General features: G+C 35.5%; 1 protein-coding gene across 2 annotated transcripts in view; it reads right to left on the reverse strand.

Moving 5' to 3' along the window:
• The window catches only part of GABPA (GA binding protein transcription factor subunit alpha), a 37,672-nt gene that overhangs the window by 9,754 nt on the left and 11,974 nt on the right, over window positions 1-15,944 (reverse strand). For both annotated transcript variants that reach the window (XM_061194017.1, XM_061194016.1), the window contains exons 4-8: window positions 12,811-12,895; window positions 10,482-10,727; window positions 5,150-5,344; window positions 1,311-1,364; window positions 238-378 (exon numbers count right to left, since the gene is read on the reverse strand). In XM_061194017.1, coding sequence (XP_061050000.1) covers window positions 238-378; window positions 1,311-1,364; window positions 5,150-5,344; window positions 10,482-10,727; window positions 12,811-12,895 — 721 coding nt within the window. The remainder of the gene's footprint in view (window positions 1-237; window positions 379-1,310; window positions 1,365-5,149; window positions 5,345-10,481; window positions 10,728-12,810; window positions 12,896-15,944) is intronic.

A 15,944-nucleotide genomic window follows, 5' to 3' on the forward strand; every position in this document is an offset into this window, starting at 1 on the left:
ATTGACAAGAATGACAAACATTGACCACAATGCTATGGATTAACAGAGGGCAAAAGACAACACACAGGTCTTCTGGTGCATACCTCAGCCACACTAAAAACACAAATTTTTTTTTACAAATGCTGTCTAAGTATCGCCAGAGAAACAGTCCATATTCACATTTTCATACTGTGAAATAAAACGAAATATACATAATTCCACAAATTTTATAAATATCAGATGATAATGCAAAAATACCTGTTCTGTTCCCAGGTGAACTTCTATCTTCTCCTGAAATCCTTGGAGCTCTTTGTACTTTAGCTGCCTTTGCACTACTATTTATAGCTTTAATGGCTGTTGGTGTAGCAGACTGCACTGATGCTGGAATAATTTGCACAGCTGCAAAAGCAAGACAAGGGAAAACATTTTTTTTCTCCTTCCAATACAAACAGTGAAAAAAATTACTGAAAGAAATAAAACGCAATTAGTTTAACTAACGCCCCTCTAATTACCTCAGCACAAGTTCAGAGGATAAGGTGTAATGTCGGTATTACAGTTTGTGAATCTTAACATAGCAAATAAAAGTTGGTCTCCTTATTTTGGAAAAACTTATTGATGTGATAAATCTAGTGATACATTAAAGTTATTTAAAAAATCTGTTTTTTAAAATATTTGTTCATAAAAAATGGTTTATCAAATTTTGGAGAATGTGGACAAATGAGAATTCACGTTCCACCGCTGATAAAGAGTACAAACATACCCTCTTTGAGAAAAACTTTGGTCTTACCTAGTAAGGTTGAAAGGGTAGAAACCCCATGATATTACAATCAGAGAATCTCACACGCATTCTTACAATATTCATTCAATGATGTTCACAAAGTTTTAAAAATAATATATAGCAGTGAAAATAAAATTGAACTACATGTATCAACATGGGTCTCATAAATGTTAAACAAAAAAGCAAGTTACAAAAGGATATGCACAGTATATCACCATTTTTCCCCAAAAGTTTAGACATGTATACAACAATGCCCTAAAGTGTTTATGGTTATGTAAGTTTGTAAAAAGATAAAATATGCATAGAATAATAAACATCAAGTTCAGGATAGTCATTTAAAATGGGATCTACAACAGGTAAACCTGATATATAAAGTTTTATCTCTTATGGCATATACAGATGTTGGTTATACTTTATTATTTCTTTGTATATCTAAAATACTTCATATGAAATTTAAAAATTAGTTTTTCTTTTTACTACCTTGCAGTACTAAATAAAGAAAACATTTCTTATTGATAAATGGGCCACATATTATGGGCACATGAATACTCACGTTGATCAATTGTAACTATCTCATTCATCTGTTGTTCTTGGCTTGCCAATACATCTGAAGAACACACATAAAAATTTTTTGTTTTCACTTAAACCAGAAATGCAAACTCCAATCCAGTAAAATTCAACTTAATAAAACAAAAACAAAAACAAAAAAACTCCACAACTAAAACAAAAACCAAGCAAACAAAAAAGCAAAACATCAAACAATTGAAACTTATTGGCATAATAACCTAAAACAATCCTTGATAGTCATTTTACAGGGAAAAGATATTTTTAAGAGAAGTAGCAGAAGGAAAGTTCCAAATTCTTGTCATGTTCAGAAAAGTTATTCAGAGAACCAGGGTTTTCTAAATGTAAATACCTATTCTAAATCTATTTATCTATGTTTTATGTAAAATAGGAAATCTTCAAGATCAGATCAAAGATGAGAATATACATCACAATGAAATTATTTAGATACACTTTCTTCATCAAAAAGCCTCTTTCTCTTCAAGATGATCTGAGAGAGCGTCATAATTTACTTATCTAACATCCATTTTTTAATAAAACGGCCTTAACTTTAGAATGCTTCTTCTTAAAGACAGCCAAATTTTCAGTGGAATTGTAGCTGTCCTCAGTGTCACAACTGAACTAAATAATTTAACATGTCTACAAATACAGCTCTCAACATGAGTTACAGTGTAAAAGGTCCTAGTAACCCTTTGGAGAACCATTCATTACTCATCTGTTACTATTCCCTACTTAAATGCTATTCTTTACCTCTCAGACAAGAGTTACACTTCCCAGTCTATATTCCTTCAGCCTATTTAGTGCCCGTCATAGACTGGATGCTTCTCTCTTGAACTGAAATTGCACCTACCAGCAGTCATCTGTGTACTGAGTGAGTCCTGGGGCCTGGGCTCCCAACACAGTTCTACTTAGGATGCCATGCCAGGATCCAACTAAAGACACAGAGCTGGAGAGGACTGGGAAACTAAAAAGAGATCTGAATCCTACCTGTCAGATGGCAGCTTTCTTTGGGGGTCCTGAGTTTGGGAGTTTAAACAATTACATGGAACTAGCCTCAGATCTGGGTTCTGATCTTAGCACTCATTTACTGGCTGTGTGACTATGGTAAACTATTCAACCAACTTCACCACTGATTTCTTCATATTGAAATGAGATACCCCCACCTACCACTTTATGAGGTGCTTGTAAGGATTAAAGGAAAATATTTTTAAGAAGCACAATGCCTGAAACATAGTTAACTTTTCAGTAAATTGAAGACACTATTCTTTTATCCACATTCCTAGTTCTGAGCATTCTCCCCAAGAACCACTGTCCCTCTTGAAGAAAAATGCATGCTTTATATCTGTGGTATATTTTCCCTCATATTTTGTAAAAGTAACTTGAAAAGGCAAAGTGCTATTGCAATGAAATTGTTCCATTCGTGACTGTAAATGAACACAGTGCCCTAGACCAAAAAGAGGCGAAAGAGAGTCACCACCACACAGCACAGGCATTACTGATCTGTAAGATCAGCTTCTCAGCCCTGATTTTCATAGTGGAGTTTGGTTTGTTTCCTGGGGAACTCTCAAGATAACAAGGCAGAACACAGAAAGAGAGGGGCTTTGGAAAGGCTGGTCCAAGACCATACAGGCACTCTAATTATCATATTCCTCTACAGCCCTCAAATCCTGGTCATGCATGAAGGAAGCAGAGCCCGAAGGGGCAAAGCTCTGAGTGTACGGAGCCATTTTATGAAGAAACTTTGGACACTAAAGGTATAAGGCAATTCTTTTTTCTAAAGAAGACCCTCAGCAAACTGAGAGCTTTGTGCCTTTGGTGACAGAAGACATATTCACACGAAGAAGGACATCATAGAGCTGGTACTACTGGAACATTTCCTAATTATCTTCCCCATGTATTGTAGGACTTCGATGAAGTTTCACCAGAAGGGAAGCTGCAGGAAGCTGGTGGCTCGGGTGGGAAAACTAACACAAATATGTAAAGATGGAGCTCTATCTGTCCAGTACTGCGTCTCCTTGGTAGATCATTGAGGAAAAGATAATAAATGCTGGGTTAATAAATGTCTTTCAGAAATATGCTGTAGACTTCACTCTACAGGAGGGGCCAGAGAACTAGACCCAAAGGAGCCTGTTCTGAGAGGTAAGGCTTGTGAATTATAGAAAGTCTGCCAGAAATAGCCTTACACATCACCCTATCCATTCCCAGATTCTGAGAATTAGATTCCCAAACCAGATGGGATTTCCTCACCAGGCAAAGAACCACAGCCAGATAAGCAAGGAATTCCCTAAGATACTCATCTAGGCTCTGGGGCTTTGTTACTTATGAAAACAAAACAATTCCAGAGCAGAGCTCTTCTGAAGAAGACCCATTCTACTACTGACTGCAAGGAGATGGAAAGATACACAAGATTTCTCTGCCCCCTGTACTAGGAAAAGTCTCCGAATGAGCTTTAACATTTGAGAAGCACTGGGAGAACCAGAGAGAAACAACCAAAAAGTGCTGACCCAGGAGACAGAGCGAAAACCATGAATTTGAGAAAAACTAAACTGTAGTCTAAACACTGTCCTTGTTCTATTCTCGAGAATCCCTACAAGAAAATGTTTCTGTAAACATAACTTACATGTTAAAAACCTGAAACAATTCAGAATTTACCTTACTCAGCTGAAAAGCTCTGCAGAGGAGAAAACCTGTGAAGCCAAGGATAAACTTTCAACCAGAACATTCAACTTATTTATCTAATAGGAACTGAAACTGGAAATAAACCCTGTAAATATAATGAATGTAATAAGTCTTTTAAATATTTTTTTCCTCCTAATATTTAAGAGAACCAACACAAGAGAGATACTACCAATAAAAACAATGAAGGAAAGCCTCTTTACAGAGCTCATTTCTTACTCAACAGCAGATGAAAACCCTAAGCATTAAATGACTGTGAAAAATCCCTCTACCAGATCTGTCCCCTTACTGGGTACACAGTAGGATGAAATGCTACCAGTTACATTTTCATCCATAACCATTATAAAACAAAGTCAGAGTGTCCTACTCACACATTCTGAAAACTATATGGGTTTGGCTAGCATTCCTGATTTATTTAACAGTGTCAGGAAATGGGTTACTGTTAAGATATTTTAACAGTCACTGAAATATAAAAAATGGATTAAAATTCAAGCAAAATAATTTACATCTATTTGAGCTCTTTTTGTTGGACAGCCATAATCATAATAATAATGTCTGTCAAGCAACATGGTAACACTATAACCAGTGTCTTCCAATTCAAGATGGTGGGTTGCATACTTACACTTCCCCTTTCTCCCTTAAGATCCCATTCAATTAAAAGACATTTTAAAAGATTTAATCCCAATAATGAAGGGAATGAGAGGGAAGCCATCTGTGAACAAATAATCTTAAATTTCTAGAAGATGAGCATAAAGGACAGAACTGACTGATGAAACAAAAGTCAACAACTAGAATATATCAACAGAGCTAAATGCAGGGCATAGAATCTTACTTCAGAACTTGGATTCTAGTGTTAGTCTGCCTGGGTTTAGATCCTGGCTCTGCCTCACCCTAGGTTCTATAACCTTGTAGGGGCTCTCTAAGCCTCAGATTCCTATCTATCTGAAGAGATAAGGAAAGTAATGATCTGTGGCATTAGTACAAGATCAAATGAGATAATACATATAAAACTCTCAGCACAGCCTTAGACAATTAATAAATGTTAATTATTATTGCTATTATCAATGAACAATTTAGATGAAAACAAAGTTATAAAGAAATAAAACTAAACTTAAGCTACAATGTAAATAGACAATAATTTCAATTTTATACATTTTCGAAGAAGTTCCAGATGACTCCAGAGAATTTCTCCCCGAGGAACCCGCTGAAAAAAATCTTCTTGGTTGAGACTACAGAGTTCTCTTCCGGAAATATTCAGCGTAGTGAGGTCTATATCGGTCATGCTGAATTCCTTCATTACCCAAACCACCCAATGCAGGACTTGGTCTGTGGACCACTGTATGGGATCTAAAGAGAAAAACATTAGCATTGGCCTAGTTGCATCTTAGATATTATATAAATTTACAGTTAACTTGTCAACACACACACACACAAACACGCAGATAAAATCCAGACAGGTTTTTTTTTTTTTTTCAAGTAAGTGAAGTAAATAAACTCATTATACGAAATAAAAAAGATTCTTATGCTCTATTTTCTCCTTAGCTCCTTTTCAATTTCTTAATCTAAATTTTTGATGGATTCACTTATTTCTACATCAGTTAGTCTGGAATTTTACCAAGAAAAACAAAATGCAAAACTGCTCTCCAGTGGGCCAAATGGAAGAATAAAATACATGATTACCTTGTAGGAAATGGAGTAAATTAAACAAGTTTTTAAGAATTATTTTGTAGTAGTGTATGATTTGATGCACTGAAAAAAAAAAACTATAAGGGGTTTCTGGGGAGACGTATTCTCCAAAATATGAACGTAATCTTTCCTCACTTTTACTTCTTTTTTTTTTTTTTACTTTTACTTCTTGTAAAAAGCTAGTTGCTCCTGCACTTACCCTTATGGTAGCACTTACAATACAACACGCTAATTGCATGTCTACGCAGCTGTCTCCCCCTATAAAACCTTGAGGTCTTAAATATAAGGACTGTGTCTTGTAAACCACTGAATCGTCAGAGCTTACCACGGCGCTTTGTGCATACATTTGTTAAATCTATAAAAGGTGAATCCAAATACTTTCATTTTCTTCATCATTTTTTACTATTGAATGAATTCACAAATAAAAAAGATGGCCAACATGTGTAAATAGTTCATGATTGTATCCCTGGCACATAACGGAATTTCTACTCACAGAATTTTAATAAATACTAGCTGAATTAATTTTGGTATAGGTATTTCTGCACGGAGAAGGTAATCTATCCAAATGGTATTGACTATATGCCCCCAAGATGCATGCTATTCAATAAGAAAATAAGTGAGGAAAAATAACACTTAGGTACTTATCAAGAGCCAATTTACAGTAAAAATGAATCAAACATAATACAGGATTGAAAGCCACAGAATTGATTTTTTATTTGATTTTTTTCACAAAGAAGTTAAGGAAGGAAGATTCTAAGAAGATGGCAGCAAAGTTTTAAAATTCCTCTGAATGCACACATAAAACAAAACAAAACCCACCACTAAAAGCAACTAGAGCGCAAAACCAAAAATCCATGGACATTTACAATTAAACCAGGTGACATGATATCCCCATGGAACCCAAAATACATGCAGGTGAAGACAAAGCAGTAACAGTCACAAGACCTGTATGGTATCAGCATCTGTGCAGGAGAAAGCAGAGGGAAGCAAAGGAACATCTCACTCTCCATCCTGAGCATGCGAAAAACTGAACACAGCCAGGAAGTATTCTTTGAAAGCACAGTTTTGCCCAACCCAATAGCAGAGGAATACAAAGGTCCATGGTCAGCTTTAAAGGGGATGGAGCAGTGAGGCACCTGTGAAATTTTCAAACTAAGCCAAGGATCACTTCCAGAAGAGAAGACCACAATAAGGAGAAACTGGTGGGAGTGGAACTGAAATTGAGTAGTATCGAAACACGAAGGAAAGGGAAAGGGAAAGAGGAGGTCCAGATAAAAGTGAAGTCAAGGAACAGACAGGAACTGAGAAAGCAAGAGGCTCTATTTTTTAATACTACTCAAAAACAACAAACAGAAGGAGTTCTGGAAAGTTAGAAAAGCTATCCTGAAACACACTTCAAAGTTCAAGTAAGCACATTTTATGTAAACATGAACAAAAAAGTATCAAGATCAAAAAGTTAGGGGAAAATAGTTAGTCCGCCTTGTTTTCTTAAATAATATCAGGTCTTCTAGTTTAACATAACTAATTGCCATGCATGTTCTCCCTGCCTCTTTTCTCTAAGTCCTTAGTAAAATGACAGTAAAGAAACTTCTGAAAGATGTAAACTCACAGGAACATGAGTGGGAAATGACAGAAATGAAAGCATCTCCCCACCACGTAGGCACCAGGAACACTTTAGACCGGTCTACAAACCGAAGAGTGAGACCCTCTCCACCCACTCCACTTCCCTTTCCACTTCCAGAATGCAACATTCACACACACACACATCAACCCTAAATCCTCACCCCAACCTTCTACTCCTGACAGGTGTTTGGCCAATTTTCCAGAGAAGTTGGGAGACCCAGGAAAAAGATCTATACATGCTGACACTTGAAAATCTTTTAATAAAATGACCAACACCCCATTTTACCAGCATAGTCAACAAACCCCTTCCAGACTTCAAACTAATTAGCTTAGTTTGACCATATGACCATATGAACAGATGGTCAAAAATAATCAGATATTTGAGAGACTAAAAGGAAACCACTAGACGACCAAAAATAAACAGAAAAACAGAACCCAGAGGAAGCAGAAATAATGCAATAACAAACTGAAAACAACAAAAAAATAATAATAAACCCCCACTTCACTGTAATCAACATAGAGAGGAGAGAAAACATGATATCTGTAATATAAGATCAGAATGCTATCGAAAGGGAACAACCAAAATAAATAGCCCTTGTAAATTGAAAATAAAAATCAGGTTGCAATATAAAGACAAGAAAGGGACTTCCTTGGTGGCGCAGTGGTTAAGAATCCTCCTGCCAATGCAGGGGACACGGGTTCGAGCCCTGGTCCGGGAAGATCCCACATGCCGCAGAGCAACTAAAGCCATGCGCCACAATTACTGAGCCCGCGAGCCACAACTACTGAGCCTGTGTGCCACAACTAATTGAAGCCCACGTGCCTAGAGCCTGTGCTCCACCAACAAGAGAAGCCACTGCAATGAGAAGCCCGCGCACCGCAACGAAGAGTGGCCCCCACTCGCCACAACTAGAGAAAAGCCCACGCACAGCAACGAAGACCCAACGCAGCCATAAATAAATAAATAATATATATATAATTAAAAAAAAAAAAAGACAAGAAAATTTGGCAGAAAGTAGTACAAATAGATATGAAGATGAAAAATAAGGAAGAAAAAAGATGTAGATGATCAACCTAGGAGATTCGATAGGAGTTCTAGAAAAAGAACAGAGAAACACAGAAGGTTATTATCAAAATAATAATGAAGGAAAACTCCCCAGCACTGAAGGCTGAAATTGTCTAGATCAGCACTGTCCAACATAATGCAGGCCACTATGTAACTTTAAAATTTTCTAATGGCTACATTAAAAAGGTAAAGAAACAGATGAAATTCGTTTTGATAATAATTTCACTTAATACATCTGAATGTTTTCATTTCAACATGTAATCTAGGTAAAAAATTTATAAGATTTTTACATTCTTTTCCTTTTGTACTGGGTGTTTTACTCTTACAGCATATCTCAATTCAGACCAGGCATATTTCAAGTGCTCGCATGGGACTGGTGACTATGGCCCTGGGCAGCACAGGGCCAGACTGAGATGCTACACAAAAAACCTGAAATTGACAGCAAATGAAAAGATCCACACTGCCACTAGACTTGGTCTTAACAGCTTTCTTATTCTTTGAGGAATGGCTTAGGTCTCATCCTTCAAACTGGACTCTTTTATCTTGTTATGCTCCAGTGAATAACTCCTATCCTTGCTTCTTTAATCTTTCCTTCTCCCACTAGTTCCACACCATTTATCTACAGATACACTCAGGTCACCACCAACTCTTGAACCTTCAATATTATTTATTTATTCCCCCAGCATTCTTCCCACCTGCCCCCCCAAATTAATACTCAATTTTCTCCATTTCTACAATGTTTATTTAGTTTTTATAATTCAGCTTTGTCGCTCCAACTCAGCAGCTGCTTTTATCTAAATCTACCAATGAGCCTCTAATGACCAGATGTAATAGATATTACTCAGTCAGCATTCTTTGACTTTCTCAGCAGTGTCGAGACTTGCGACCATCTAAAACTCTTTCCCAATTTCATCGGCACTATATACAGTTCTTATTTTCCTTCTATCTGTTAAGCTTTCCATGTCTCCCCCCCTTCCTGTTCCTCAACCCTAAATGTTGACAAGGTCCAACATTATGTTCTCTTCCATTTTATCTCTCTCCGGCAGAGACTGCATCTACTTGTAGGACTTTAACACAAATTCAATGTGACTGAGTCCCAGATAACATCTTTATCTCCAGTCCAAATTTTGTGCACCTGAAACTACTTTCTGGTGACCTCCAGTTGAATTTGTACTACTACTTGAAAATCAAGTACAATCAACACTTTCCCTTGAAAAATCTTTCCAATACCAGACTTTCCTACCTTCCCCACTAAGGTTTAGAAGGCATGGACTATCTTTCCTGTGCACTACTGAAAGCCCAGAATTTAACATGGTGCCTGGCTCAGGAAATATGTAATGAAGATGTAACCAATTCTTATATTATTATTGCCTAGTCACCCAAGCTTGAGAAGTTAGATCAATACTTGAATCTCCCCTCTCTACCCTCACACAATCCATCAATCAGTTGCTCAGTCCCATCACTATTTTGATTCATCTCCTGCTTTCTGCTCCCACAGAAATCACCTGGTCTAGGCTAACCTAAATATTATCACCTAGTCACACCCAAACTACCTGCTCCAACTTATGCCATATACCACTGCCACATTCATTTTCAACTGTCACTTCCATCAATCAAAAACAGGTCTACAATGCTACAGAATAACTCCTTACCCACTGCACCTTCTCACTACTCACACATACTCCCACTTCTCAGCTTTGCACAAACATTTCCTGTCGGCAATGTCTAGCAGGTTCCTTGTCTATAATAAACTCTTTCCCAATTTTCCCCCAGACCACTATCATCCTTTTGAGATTCTAATAGTATGTTTCTTTATACCAGTTATTGACAGCTTAAAAACATGTTACCTTTATAGCAATTATCTTTTTTCATTTATATTCTCCCTCTTCAACTACATTGTGAATGCCCTAAGGGCAGATTTTTTCCTTGTATCTTTGTATTCCCAGCACCGTCATATGTTACAGTCCAAAAAAAAGAAAACAAAAACAAAGAAAATCAATATATTTCCTAAAATTTCTACATTTTAGATAATTTACTCACCCTACTGTCTTCCACGTCAAGCTTAATTCTTATTATTCTACCTAACATAATTATTATGTATTTTATTACCATAGGGTATCCCAAGACGTTCTTGCTCTTTCCTATAACCTTCCAGAGCAGCAGCCCATCTCGTCACTTGTTCTGAGGTTTCATCTGAAATGGTTGTAATGTGTTTTGTGCCATCAAGAGTTATCACTTGAGCTTCCTCAACAAGATGTGCTTCTGCTTCGGCATGGTGGGCATCTGGATCAATAACTACTTCAACTGTTTCCGCAGGTTTAACAATTTCCAGGATGTTTAGCTTTGGTTCAATTCCTTACCAGTGATTAAAAAAAAAAAAAGGTATATCTAAGCAAAAACACGAAAGTCTCTAACAAATTAAAATTTAGTTTAGTTTATATGTTCTCAAATGGTAGAGCAAGGCTCCATTTTAAATATTTTTAGCATTATGTCTAGAACACTTAAACAGATTTCTATTAAATAATAAAAACAACAACAATTCAACAGAACTTTGATAGATTAGATAACAGTATTGTACCAATATTAATTTCCTCATTTTGATAACTGAACTGTGGTCATGCAAAAGAATTTCTTGTTTTCGGAAAACACATTAACGTATTTAGAGATAGGAAGGAATAATGTCTACATCTCATTCTTAACCAGGTCAAAAAAATAATGTGGGGATGAGGGAGAGAGAGAATAAAGCAAACGTAGTAAAAGTTAATATTTGGAGAATCTAGGTGAAGGATATCCAGGAATTCTTTTACTACACTTGCAACTCTTCTATAAGTCTAAAATAATTTTAAGAATAATACCACCACCACCATGCATATATACACACACGCGTGCACGCAAGCACACACACACCCCACCTACAAACATTAGGAAAAAAAGTACCAATATGGAATAGAAAATTAAAACTACACTATGGAGAGTATAAATGAGTAGCTACTTATCCTCAGAAGTTGAAAAAATTAAAATTATTTACTGACTCCTTTTCTTTTTAGAAGACAAAGTACATGTATTAAAAATGAACAGACACTAAGTTTGTTACATTAAATTCACATCATTAAATTCTGATTTTCATTTTCAATTGAATGAAGAAAAACCCAAATACTTAAGATATTCAAAATAGAATAAACTAGCCCTTTATGAAATAATCTCAGATACTTATGTTAAAATAACAGCTCTAAAAAACTATACTACTTAACAGCTACTGTTTGCTCACTGATTCGGTTACAATCTATATCAAAATTTAATCAAAGTGTATTTGAAAGGAAAAACAAAACTCAATTTCAATATTCTGAAGTTCAATCAGGAAAATCATTATTACAAGAAAATATACAGCTATCACTCATCAGGTGGTGTAAACAGAAGTCAGTTCTTTCAAATATACATGAGGAAAAAAATTATAATTTTTGAAGAAGATTTTTCCTAAAAATTATCCCCTAATCCTCCATTCAAATTGCATCAAGTCAACTCTTCTTGAACACACTGAGAGGTCACTAAACTTTTAAAGATAAAAAACAAAGACTGATTTTCTTTCCTATTCCCAACAATAGTAAATCCTGGGGAAATTAAGGATCATAAGTAGGTAATTACCATTTTCATAATGTGAAGAAAACTTTGGTTTGTGAAACATAATTGTAAGCAATACAATATGTTCAGAGATGAAAATTAGTCTAAAACTCTGGTTAGAAATCCCAAAAAGCCACATTTAAAAAAACTAAAATTCAACCCACCAAAAATGGTTTCCTAATTTTCTAACTTGTGTATTTACACAGATTAGTAAAATACTGTGATGGATATGGCTGACTGGGTCACATCACATCCTTTGCAAATTCCTCACTCTGTGCTAAACTGTAGAGACTATACATCTCCTTGCAGCTAGGGTTGCAGATGTGATTTAGGTTCTAGAATCACTGCCATGAGCGTTCTATTTGGAGATGAGTTAAGAGGGGACAAGCAAGCACACAGCATCCATTTTTTGGCTAATGTGAATCACTGAAAAGGCAGCATGGTTCCAAGTCGACAGCTATAGTTGTGGCTTTCAGATTTGGCATTTTCCAGATCCCGGCAGAGCAGCAGCTTCCTTGGCAGTCCAGTTCTACAGCGTGGCTGAGGCATTCTTAGAAAGTCAACTAGAACCTGTTCTTTCAGCCCTCCCTGTGATCCTGTTATTTACTACCCTGTAATATACTCTTTCCCAATTAAAGTAGGTATAATGTGTTATACTATCTGCTTCATCCTGACAGATAAAACAATTAAATCAAAAGCATGAATATTTGGCTATAACATCACATTAATTTAGACAACCATCTAAAACTTATAAAATTGAGTTCCCATATTATAAAAACATGAGCTAAACTTTTAAATAACAACATTAAAAGTAACTTACCTTGGTAAGAAATTACCTGTACACTAAGCTGTACAGTTCCGTCTGTCTTTACTCCTTGGTCAAATAAACTTCGTTCTGGATCCAGCTAGACACGGATAAAATGATTTAAGATTATTTTAGCTCAGTCATCTTGTTTAATATAAATGGATGTGCCAAACAGGACTTAATTACTGAGGCATACTAATTAAGTTATAAGAACACGTTTAATTATTCAAGTTGTCCTATCATTTTATTCTTTGCCAAAACTGAAAATAACTTAACCACTGTGGTAGCAATTAAGGACAACACAAACGACAGGATTTATTGTAAGTGGTGGTTTTCTCTAGCTCTGGAGTCTAGTTTAGAATTTTAAATAATGCCAAAAGTCAACTATTTTTTCTGTAAAAGTATTTAAAGTAGAAGATAATGCTATTTATCTGCCATGAATAAGCAAGGGTGTTTTATTAGTGGGGACAATTTATATAAATTTATTTACATAATTTTTGCCATATCTCCCTTGTAACCAATGATACACATTTAAGATCAGGGTTAATTTCTGATCATAAAGTTAATGAAGTTAAAGGACTTATAACCTTACTACTTGACCTAGCTATGAATATCTTTAATCATAATTCTGTATCCTTTCAGTATCTTTCAGTATCAGTGCTTTTGAATACATTTCACACAAATGGCAAAAAGTAATTCTGACTTCTAGACATTTTGTCACCCATTTAAAAACAGGCTTCTGTTGTAATTATTTTGAATAATGTGTATCTCTGTGTGTCTGCATATCATACAGCTGGAGGTACAAAGCTCCTCCCACTCTCATTCCCAAGAATTCAGCCAATACTGTAGTCATGGTACAAACATATTTTCTAATATTAAAAACATCATACACATAAAGCCTAAAATCTTAAGTGACTATGCATCTAACGTAAACAGAGACAAGACAAACTTTGTAACCCTACAATCGGACAGGTCAAACGTGGCAGCTTCACTCCTTAATACAATAGTCTCTGCCTGACATTTTGTTAAAAATTCTCCTCATAGCAAGATTTCTCCCCTCTCCAGTAGACACTGGTATTATCTACTAGAAGCTAAAGCCTGTGTAACTCTGAAGAGGGCTCTCAGGTACTGGACACTCTAGCTAGTTCAGTTAAGAGCTGGCACAAGGACAAAACTCAAGCATGATACTTGATCTCAGGTCATATTCCTTAGAGAAGTGCAACTCAACTGTTGTTCATCAGCTCTGAAGTCAGCACTCATCTGAAAATACAAAAGCATTACCACAAGCAGCAAGCATTCTGACTCCAACTGTATATTTGCATTAACTGACATGGAGAACAGAAGTTACTATCCTCAGATCCTTTTTGAGGAGGAGAAGGGGGAGGGGGACAGGAAGAAATGCAAAATGCCCTAGATGCAAGGACAGCTCTGAATTCTATGATACTATAAATTATGCATATTTCCATTTATTCTACCAATATATATTGAGATCCTATGATAGGTTGGGTACTTTGCAGGTGTTACTTTCGTTTTGGTTAGGTCAGGTATTATAAGAGCAGCAACAAATATCAGAGCTAAAAAACAAGTAAGAGATTGAGTCCAGATTCCCCTTAATTTTACATATGAGAAAAAAACAGGTCAAGTCCAGTGACAATGAATTATTCATTAAAAACTTTATTCAAAAGCCAGCCTCAAACAAGTGAAGAGTTTTAGAGTCACACAGGCCTGGGTTCACATTCCAATGCATCCCTTTGTAGCTATGCATTGGGCAAATTATTTACTTTCTTTAAATCTCAGTTGCTACATCTGCAGAATATGATTAAGAATATCCTGACTTCAAACACTGATGTGAAGAATAAATGAGATAATTTAGAAATGTTTTGCAAATATTTTTTCATTCAATCTAAACTGCCCATATAGCTCTAGTTCACCATTTTTTAATGGCTGCCTTGAATTCCAATCTATAGAATTTATCTAATTCCCTATTTTTGGATCATTTGAGATATTTTCAGTTTCTGCACAACCATGCAATATACACCTTTGCTCACCGAGGTGAGCATTTCTTTAAGAACAATTCCTTGAGGAGAAACTGCTAGATATTTCACATTCAACATTAACAAACACTAAATGCCAAGTTACCTTCCAAAAAGATTATGTTAATTTACCCTCTCACTGTTGAGAGACGTGAAACCTTAAATCCTAAAATTATAATAATATTAGAGCCACCTATAGCCTCTTTAGAAGAACAACTTCCCTCCTCCCCCAACATTTATTAGACTTGCTGGAAAAAAAAAGTATGGTTAAAAGGGCAACTAAAATTCACAAATTTCATTAAAATTTCAACTTATTCTACATCAAAATCTGATTTAAAAATAGACATATGATGATTTGAATTTTTAAAAATCTAAGGCAAAAGTTCTATAATATATGGAATAGCTATATTATAAGGCAGGGAGGGGGAGGAGTAAAAAAGAAAACAAACCAAACAATCCAAAAGATGACATAATATACATTAGTATAAAATAGTCTTAAAAAACAGAATAAACCTCTAGTACTTATTCATATGTTCAAGGAAGGTCTGGAGAAACTATTTGAGCAATCCTATCTAGGCAACTACCTTTGATACATATTGTAAAAATACTCCTTTTCTTGAAAGAATACCATAAAACATGACTATAAATATGGTGCAAACACAATGTGTTATTATAATACTACCACAGGTAAAATCCTATTGCAGTAATTTCCAAGAAATACACATATATATTGGTATTTAAATCCTTATCCAAAATTTACTGCTGGTGCAAATAAAGATGGAAGGGAATGTAAAATCATTTGGTCAAATTATCTCTAAAAGATGAGGAAACTGATGCACAAAGAAGTTAAAAGTTAGTTAGAAACAGGGTGTGAGGACACACTTCTTCAGCTTCCAAGGTCAGTGTGCTTCTCACTACTCTACGTTTTAAGCTCTGATTAAAATGTATTTAAACTTCTCAGTTTATATTTGTCAAAGTAAAAAAAGAATGTTTGATTTATTACTCAATCTTTTAAAAATAATTTTAAGTGGAGGAAATTTTGCTGAAAGAATTCTTTTTACTTCTAAATGCTTACATTTTATAATAGTATAGGTCAAATGGAGAAAAAGGCTACAG

This window comes from Eubalaena glacialis, chromosome 6 (genome assembly GCF_028564815.1).
Source record: "Eubalaena glacialis isolate mEubGla1 chromosome 6, mEubGla1.1.hap2.+ XY, whole genome shotgun sequence".
NCBI lineage: Eukaryota > Metazoa > Chordata > Mammalia > Artiodactyla > Balaenidae > Eubalaena > Eubalaena glacialis.